The 9,540-nt window shown below is 42.6% G+C and overlaps 1 protein-coding gene across 14 annotated transcripts in view; it reads left to right on the forward strand.

The window, feature by feature from the left end:
- Positions 1-2,217, forward strand: part of PKP4 (plakophilin 4) — a 240,575-nt gene extending 238,358 nt beyond the window's left edge. For 11 of the 14 annotated variants that reach the window (XM_086718648.1, XM_086718654.1, XM_086718651.1 and 8 more), the window contains one exon: positions 1,210-2,217. In XM_086718648.1, the coding sequence (XP_086574774.1) occupies positions 1,210-1,458 (249 nt within the window). In that variant the 3' untranslated portion in view covers positions 1,459-2,217. Of the gene's footprint in view, positions 1-663; positions 736-1,209 lie in introns of all 14 variants that reach the window. The other 3 variants (XM_086718656.1, XM_086718657.1, XM_086718658.1) reach the window with 2 other exon arrangements.
- The last annotated feature ends 7,323 nt before the right edge of the window (positions 2,218-9,540 follow it).

Consider the following 9,540-nt stretch of genomic DNA (forward strand, 5'->3'; position numbering starts at 1 on the left):
ACATCCAGTCTCTGCTTTCATGGGGACCTAAAATTTATTTCAGTCCTTCCTGATGCCATGCCCACGTGGGTCATCTGATCTCTCCTCCTACCTTCCAAAAATACATGAACAACTGGGGTTTTCCAAACAAGCCTGTATCCTCAACTTCAGATAAGGATGCTCCAAAACCTCCCTCCATTTCATCTTTTCTCTAGATGGACAAAAAAAGAATTTCCCAAATTATTTATAATTTATGCCATAGTTTTTAAGTCAAGAGAGGGGAAAAAAGAACTAAAAATCATAACTCTAACTTAAAAAGAGAATTTAGCTTTGAAATGCTTATAATGTTAGAATGTGTTTAGTTCCAGAACATGATGTTTTGATACCTACGTGGTAAATTTGTTACATCTTACTAAGTGAGGGGATTTGGACATGATCAAGAGGGAAATCAGACATAACAACCAGGACAGTTTTTCTCTAAACCTATTTGAAGAAGTTAATGTGAGATCAGAGATGAGCTAAGACAACACAAGAGGACATGGGGGCAGGGTACCCTGATGTGGATGCCCACATGTGCTCACCTTGCTTCCTTACAAATCGATTGGTCCTGGCTTGGGGAAGTCTTTTCCTTTCGAACCATTTGCTCACATGTCTCTTCCAATTTTATTACTCTGCTGCCTGGAGATTGCTTACTCCTTTAATAGTACCTCACATTTGTCCTAAAACTGAGGGATGGACTCAATCTTCATCTCTGAGGTAAATGTTTTAAAAGATGGTTCTGCACATATACAACTATGTGAAGCATGAAAATCCAGCCTCCAACTAAATTCATGATGTACTAGTGGTTCCCGTGTCAAAGCAAAAATCAAGGCCATCCTTTCACTGAGCATGCCCAGGTAACAAGCCCCTCCACAGCAGAGCGCAGAACTGGTCCTCTAGTGAGGAAGGAGGTAGCCAGAGGCCACCTCAGGCTCTCTGGAGACACCAACGTCTAGAGGCCTTAGAACAGGGCTTGAGCAAACTCTGCCAGCCTACTTATAAACATAGTTTAAAATCCTTACAATCTACTAGTAAACATAATAGCATGTACCAGAAACAACTCTGAACCATATGTTCACAAATATTGAATACTGCTTTAAAAATATGAAGCAGGAAACCCACGTTAATTTCCCTTAAACATGTATTGCCAAAAATTGCTTTGATTTATTTGCTTTTTCATTTTGTCAACAGCATCAACAGCTGTATTATAGTCAAGATGACTCCAACAGAAAGAACTTTGACGCATACAGATTGTATTTGCAGTCTCCTCATAGCTATGAAGATCCTTATTTTGATGACCGAGTTCACTTTCCAGCTTCTACTGATTATTCAACACAGTATGGACTGAAATCAACTACAAATTATGTAGACTTTTATTCCACAAAACGACCTTCTTATAGAGCAGAACAGTACCCAGGGTCCCCGGACTCATGGGTGTAGCATCAAGATGCTCGGGAGAGGAACTCTTCTTTCTAACCTTGTTTGGATTGAGATGAAAAATCCGTCTTGCTGATTTGCTGATGAAATGTGAAAGTGAAATGGAAGGAATGAGTGAAGAGCATTTTTTTTTCTTTTTTGAGGAATTATCAGGGAAGTGAGGAAACCTTTGGGAGAGAGGACTTTCTAAGCTCTATTTAGGTGTTAGATCTAATTACTTATAGATTCTGTAGTCTGGTGAAGGTGTGGGCGATGTGATGAGAGGTTTGAGAAATGGGTGCAAGGAGGTGGGGGATGTGTAGGTCAAATCAAATTAAAGATGATTTTTTTAATGTGAATAAAGTTATGTTCTGATAGTTTGTACAGAAAAAAAATAATAAAATGGATGCCCTTCATGTTTTATTGCTATTACTAAATGTCAAGATTGTATGCTATTATGTCTTGTAAATTTCTTTTGTTGGTGTAAATATGGAAATGCCACATTGGTTAAGTGCCATCATTTGTAATGCAGTGTGTCATTTGAAAAGAGATTTGAAGAAACTGACAGCTTAAAAGACAAATGGGAAACCCGAGGAATTGTTAGCAATTAAAAACAAACTATAACATCCTTTGTTTTCAAAATGAATAGTGTACCTTTGAAGCACAAAGTCCAGTCTGGTATAGAAGCGCCATGCCCATTCCCTGCCTCTTTCATAGGACACTTCACTGCCATTTTCTATGCACATGAAAGAAAAATAAATGTGGAAATTTCATCCTTGGAAATTTGTTCCCCGTTCTTTTTTTATTTTGTGTGTAATATGGAAAAGCACATGCTATAAATGTGAATCTAAATGCATGTTGGAAACAGCTTAAATATATCCGTATTATGGACTTTTCCTAGATTTATACACTTTGTAAGATGGACAATACCAAAGAATGAAGCTGTGAAATTTCCTCCTCCTTAACCACCTTAGTATTTTTATTTGGGGGGATCTATTTTGAATCTATTGTACATTGCCATTTTATCTTTTTTTTTTTTTTTTTCTTTCCTTCGGACTGCTGTATGTATTTAACACCACTTTTCACCTGAGTGAAAGTCCCTCTGGCAAGACCGGCCCTAACTAAAATTGACAAAGACTCCTCTTGGCAATTTTTTAAAGAACTCAATAACTACGTAAGAACAGTGGTTGGGCACTAACTGGTTGGCACCAGTGTAGGAAACCAAAAGAAATTCGAAATAATTCTTTTGCTGAATGATCCCATGAGACAATAATCTCTGGATTAGAGACAGAGTGGGGGAAGGCCTGCATACGTGACAGGGGTTCCAATAATACCAAGCAGCATTACTTGTAAGCTTTTCTCCATTTATCAAGACGAGGGGTACCAACACCACAAGGGCCAAAGACAGGCCTTCCCAAGTTTTGCAGTTTCCGCCCTGGATCTGACATGGGAAACAACACATTTGGCAAGTCAAACCCAGAGCTGTTGACTCCGCTCAGTATATCCTGCGACTGAGGTACAAATCCTAGATTAAAACATGCGTGCTTATGTTTGTGAGTATATGGAAGGAGATGTAGGAGAATAGTGTTTCCCTTTGTTGAACAGACTGTAGCCCAAGATTAGAGTACAAAGTGAAATGGAAATCCAAGTACAAACAGGAATATTCCTAAAGTCTGCCGGTGAGGGGACTTAATGATGTATAGGTTATCTGAAACGACAACACAATAAGACTGCCAGGATGTCCCCGGCCTCATGTGCCCTGGCAGAGCTCAAGAAACAGCCCTCTAGGTGGCAGACACTGCCAGATTTCCCTGAGGAACTGGCATCAGGATTTTTGAGATGTCCGGTATCCATCTGAGCTTTCAATCACTGACTTCCTTGGACCTGACATTTTCACGTCTGGGTTGAAGACCCTTACTCGAGTCAGGAATAGAAGAGGATCTACAGCGGGCCTAAGCTGAATCACAGTTAACTGTTGCTTTTAGTGACCTCATCTGTCTTTGAGATAACTTAGTGGTCACAGGTGCCCAACTCTGACAGGCAGGATTTCAAAAACTGATCCAAATTTGGGTTACAACCCACGTGGGCGTCCACCCAGACCTCCTAATCGGGCCAGAAAGAGACCTTTGGGTGAGGATTGGACAGAGAAGATCTGATGCCCTATATGGCTCCTTCCTTGTAACTAGAGAAAAGAAACTATAGATAGAGCCTGAAAAATACAAAACTGTATCCCTGCTCAAAAAGCCATCCTACTCTTCCTTCCAAGGTATAAGAATAAGCAAGCCCTGCTGGAACAAAGCTGACTTTTGCTACCCTAATGTCACAAGGTAGCATGTGGAATTCATGCCCCCCAAAAGAGTTCTGTGGTTTCTGCCTCAGTGCACTTCAACCGCATCCTGCAGGTCAAGGCTGAACTGAGCCAGTGTTGGAGAGCTGAGCCAGTGTTGGAGAGCTAAACCAGTGTGTCTTTACCCTGACCATACATTAGAATCACCCGGGCAGCTTTCACAACTAAGAGGGCTCTATCCTGACCAATCGAAAGCACAAGGAGGGGGGGGGCGGGGGGGGGGGGGGTCCCGGCACCAGTATTCTTGAAAAGCTCCCTGGATGACTGTGATGGGCAGTCAAGGTGAGAGCCACTTGGCCCACACACTATTACCCTCTACCTTCCTGCCCTGTGACCCGAAATTTTGGTGGTTGGAGTTTGGTGTGTGGAGTTTGCCTGGGAGAGTGGTAAGAGATCTGGAGTATTATCATTGAGATTTTAAACTTGGAACGTGAAAGATGAGGTTTTCCTTCTTGCCAGTTTAAAATTTAAAATGTGTGTCCTTTGAAGCCCAAGGATGTCTCATGAGTGTCAGAAATGACCTCACAGAACCATCAATTAATCCAATCATTGGGGCGCCTGGGTGGCTCAGTTGGTTAAGCGTCTGACTTCGGCTCAGGTTGTGATCTCGCGGTCCGTGAGTTCCAGCCCCGCGTCGGGCTCTGTGCTGACAGCTCAGAGCCTGGAGCCTGTTTCAGATTCTGTGTCACCCTCTCTCTGACCCTCCCCCGTTCATGCTCTGTCTCTCTCTGTCTCAAAAATAAATAAACGTTAAAAAAAAAAAAAAAAACAGGTAAAACCTGTTTATGGTGATAGACATCAGAACAATGTTGCCTAAAGGGGTGGGTATTGACTAGAGAAATTTGGAGATGATGGAATATTCTAGATCTTGATTGGGGTGGCTTTTACATAGGTGTATACATAAATCAAAACTCATCAAAATGTTCACACAAGACATTTCATCACAGGTAAGGTTTATTCCAATTTAAAAAATTACTAACATTTGTTTTATTTTTTTTTAATTTTTTTTTTCAACGTTTATTTATTTTTGGGACAGAGACAGAGCATGAACGGGGGAGGGGCAGAGAGAGAGGGAGACACAGAATCGGAAACAGGCTCCAGGCTCTGAGCCATCAGCCCAGAGCCTGACGCGGGGCTCGAACTCCCGGACCGCGAGATCGTGACCTGGCTGAAGTCGGACGCTTAACCGACTGCGCCACCCAGGCGCCCCCTAACATTTGTTTTAAAAGGCACTAAAGAAATACGTGATGACATCATCTGAGACGTAGTTTTCTATCTTAGAATCACAGTGATTTTACTGAGTGGAGAAAAATCCAATTTATATATTTTAAACCTTCCAAAATAGCTACTTAAGAGTGGTGTTAGAGGTGGTTCTTGAGAGGATGTGACCACCAGTTGACCTGAGAGCTGGACCCAGGCAGTCAGAGGCTCCCCATCCCCCTCCCCGTCCTTAGAATGTGCACTCTGCTTGCCTTCATTACCCTGGAAGCTGCCCCACAGAGCCTTGAGATAGTAATGTGGTGGTGAGGCCGTCTGTTACTGAACCCATTAAGGCTTCTATATAAACTTCTAAGATCCTGGTGGGCAGGTGCAGAGAGCTGCTCGTCCTGTCACCCCCCAAGACAAGCTTCATAAACTCTCTTGCTTATTAAATCTGACACCTACGAATCTGGATGGTCTGCCTCCTCTGGTCTCCCCTGGCCCTCCATCCACGGGGGCCAGTTTGCAGACCAACAAGTGGTTTCTCAAACAAAAGATTTTAGCACAAAATTCTTTGTAGTTATATACACAAAGTCTGTTTAAAAGCTGACAGCTTACCAAAGTTAAATTTAAACAGAATTCTAGAAAATACATATTTGAAAAGCACTATATGGGAGTGTCTTTTGAATGAGCTATGATTGTACAGATTTACGTGTGTGTTGACAAGAAAGTAAGTTCAGAAGTAAAACAGGCTCACGTTTAAACATGTTGCCAAGAGAGAGAAGTGTGTCACCTCTTTTACCTAATGATCCAGAGAGATGTGTAAATAAACATCTCACCGCCTCAGTGCTACCCAAGCCACAGGGAAGAAGGGGAGGGAAGTCCTTTCAGCAAGGTACCAGAGAGGTGTTAGCAGCAAAACAAACAGATCAGTGAAATCAGAGGCAGAACAGCTAATGGGATTTTAAACTCTACAAATGCAGAGCAGACTTTGAATTCAGAGAGGATCTTTGCTGTAAGTCAAGGAAATCCTTGCTAGAGAAGGAATGAATAGTCTTACTCTTAATTAGAGTGCATCTGCAGAGGGAGCTGGAAGAGAGCAAAGGATGCAACCATGTCTGGAATTCCCTAGGTAGTTTCCACCCTGATGGACAGCTGCCCTTTGCTGGCCTGTGCCAAGGGCTGGACTCATCCTCAGAGAACTATATGCAGCCATGAGCTGCCATCATACAGAATAACACTCCTCAGCTGGTACTTGTCAGTTCTGCCTCACTTTAGGAAATCTTGACTTTTGTCCCCTGCCTCACTCACCCTTGTGATAGCAGTTTGCTGTTAATTCATCCGCCGGATGGCTTGACTTGACTTGCTATCTTTATGAATGCACTTATTCAGGACAATCCTTCAAGGCTGCAGACACAAAAAGGAAATTATTAGGAAGCAAATTATGACTTGAATTGTATCTGTTTTAGTGCCATTCCCTGTTTTTATGTCAGCAGCTTCGCTGGAAGCAGCTGGCATGTCCCCTAAGTGGCTGTTTGTGCCTATTGCTGTTGCCTAATTCTAACTCGAAATCACTAAAAACCATTTTGTGCTGTCATAATCATTTGCATGAGCCATAACTAGCTCTTTCATTATTAAAGCCCATCCAACGGTTGGGGGAATTTTGATAAAGACTTCATGACACAATGGATTATTTCACCCTCCATTCACATCCCATTGATTCCAGAGCTGACCAACGCATTGTCTTGTAAAATACAATTAAACACAACTTGCACTGGGTCAAAGGTGTAATTCTGAGATCAATGGGAAAATATCCAATTCTTCCTTCAGAAATCCCCTTTAGCTGATTATTTACTCCCCCCACAGGCATACACCCCTAAAATTTGCCTTCATTTGCTGGCAATAAAATGTAACATGTTGAGCTTTGGCCTTGATGAGCTGCCATCCACTGAGTACTGATCTAATAAAATGACTTCAGGGAGGATGACATCCCTCTAGTATCTCTCTTCAGGGCTCTTCAGAGTCAGTGGCTGTCCCAGCCCAATCCCAGGGAGCTCTCTCTCCTTTCTACAAATGAGAATGAGTAGTGAGACACGCCCAGCTTCCTGAAGACTAGAGGAAAGAATTCAACCCAGATGGGCTCCAGGATGGAAATAACCATCATAGGAGGGGATCTGGCCATTATAGAGATGGTTGTGCTGTAAGGAATGTATTTCAAGCCTTTAAAAAAATATTTTGTGAAAACAAACCAGGAAGTGTATTGTATAGCTAAGTGATTAAAATATTTACATGTCCACCAACATTACTGCAGTCACGGCCAGAAGGCTCATTCTGGTCTGTAAACTATGGTCAAAAGATAATGATGTGTTTATTCAGTTTACAAATAATTAGGTGACTCCTTTTTCATTTTTCTCTCATGTGCCCTACTTTTTTTATTGTAACTTTGATAATTAACTCTTCTATGGAGAAAAGCTATCAAAGGAAATGTAAGGTGGTACTGAAACCCTTCAAGCCTGTCACTATGTAACATCTTAATTGGAGAAAAGCTGGTCCAACACCACTTGAAACTACTAATATTGTCCTCCAAGTCCACATCACTGGGTTGTGGTAGTGATGTATCATCACTAAGGAATTATATTTAATTGAAACAACAAAGTTCCCTAAAGTTGAGGCTTCAACAAGATAAGTTATAGAAGGTTTTGGGGTTTTTCTCCTCCACATTTTGAAATGAACAGAGAAAGACAGACCAATGCGAGTATGGTAGTTCTATAATGTTCTCATGGACCCAGGCTCCCTAATTATCTCTGGGCATGGGCCTCACCCTCATGGCTTCCCAGCTGGCTGTTGAAGCTCCAGTCATCACATCCTCATTCTTCAACAAGGAGTTACAAAAGTGGAACCTGCCAACTGAGTCATTCTCTTAAAAGACCTTTATAATCCTCACCCATCTTATTTTACCTGTGCCAATTGCTGTCTCTACTCATGCAGGGGTTCTGTTGATAAGGAAAATGAGATGGATAAGGAAAATGAGATCAGTCTCTGCCTAGGATACAGATGATTCTATGAGGGCATCCCCTACACTTCCATTACTTTGGTTCCTATGAATGTGGGCTCCACGCCAGAGACCTGTGTTGTATTAATTCCATGCTTGGGGAGAAGCCATAGTACCCATCCCTCCCTAGACATGAAATATAACCAAAATTGGATGAAATTTCTCAAATTCAGCTTGTTCCCAGCAGGTCAGGTTCAATTTACTGTTCCATCTCAGTTCAGTTGTTAACCTTCAAAAGCCAGTTACCATCAGCAACCTGTGGTCAGAAACCCTGCCTTCATTATGGCTTCCAATCTCCAAGGGGCAACGCCACGGGAGTCCACAAAAGTACCTCAGGAGTCAAGGGGAGGAACTGTGGCCCCCTCTCTCCACTGTACCAATAGCAGCCCACCATGAGCTGCTTCCTATATCATATGTCCATGTAAGATTATTTTAGCAAAGTTTCTAAGGCTTAAAAACCAAGCAAAGTAGTGATAACCACTGTATGGTCCATGAATGACCTTACGAGCAGCTCCCTGGAGACCTATAGCTCTGTGTGGTCCTGACTGGCAAGGCTGGTGGAGTCACAGCAGCAGCCTTCTTCAGTGAGTCACTTTAACTCACCATGAGTCTATGGAGCATCCCCATACAATGTCCTAGGCAACTTGGAGAAACCTAGAGGCCAATGAGGCTGCCATCACCTCAAGAATTTGAGCCCCACTGAACCCATCAGAATAGAGAGCAACCATCAAGTCTGAGTTGAGTTGTCAAGGAAAGCCTCAGAGAATAAGAAGGACTCAAGCTGAACTTAAGATTAATTCTTTTATTTTTTAATTTTTTTAATGTTTATTTTTATTTTTGAGAGACAGAGAGAGACAGCATGAGTGAGGGAGGAGCAGAGAGAGAGGGAGACACAGAATCCGAAGCAGGCTTCAGGCTCTGAGCTGTCAGCACAGAGCCCGACACGGGGCTCGAACCCACAAACTGTGAGATCATGACCTGAGCTGAAGTCGGACTGAGCCACCCAGGCGCCCCAGAACTTAAGATTAATTCTAAGCAAAGGTGCCAGGGAATAAATAGGAATGGCAGGGGGCTAAGGAGAAAATCAGCTGAACCCAGCACAGGAAGAAGGTCAAGTGAGAGAGATGGAAACAACAGTGAGTTTCTCTCACTGGTTTTGGGTAAAGACAAACCTAGGAATAACCCTTTGTCGAGAGTTTACTAGGATATTAGGTGTCAAAGACTGTGCTAAGTGCCCTACTCACATCCCATTTGGTCTTTGCAACAGTCCTAAAATAGCGTACAAGAGGAAAAGAAAACAGTCCTCAGAAAGATAGAGGAAGTGCTCCAAGCTCACGTCAATCCGAGATTATAACCTAGATCTGTTGGATTCTGGAGCCCCCATTAGCCCTTTGGGTCTCCCTGAGGAGACCAGAAGGCTCCAGCCTTCAGGTAGTCTATGTTTATGCTAAAGTAAATCCATGTGACAACCCCTCTTCCAGGGCATAATCCCCTCCAGCTTCCTACT

This window comes from Puma concolor, chromosome C1 (genome assembly GCF_028749965.1).
Source record: "Puma concolor isolate L17-30 chromosome C1, mPumCon1.1.hap2, whole genome shotgun sequence".
Classification (NCBI taxonomy): domain Eukaryota; kingdom Metazoa; phylum Chordata; class Mammalia; order Carnivora; family Felidae; genus Puma; species Puma concolor.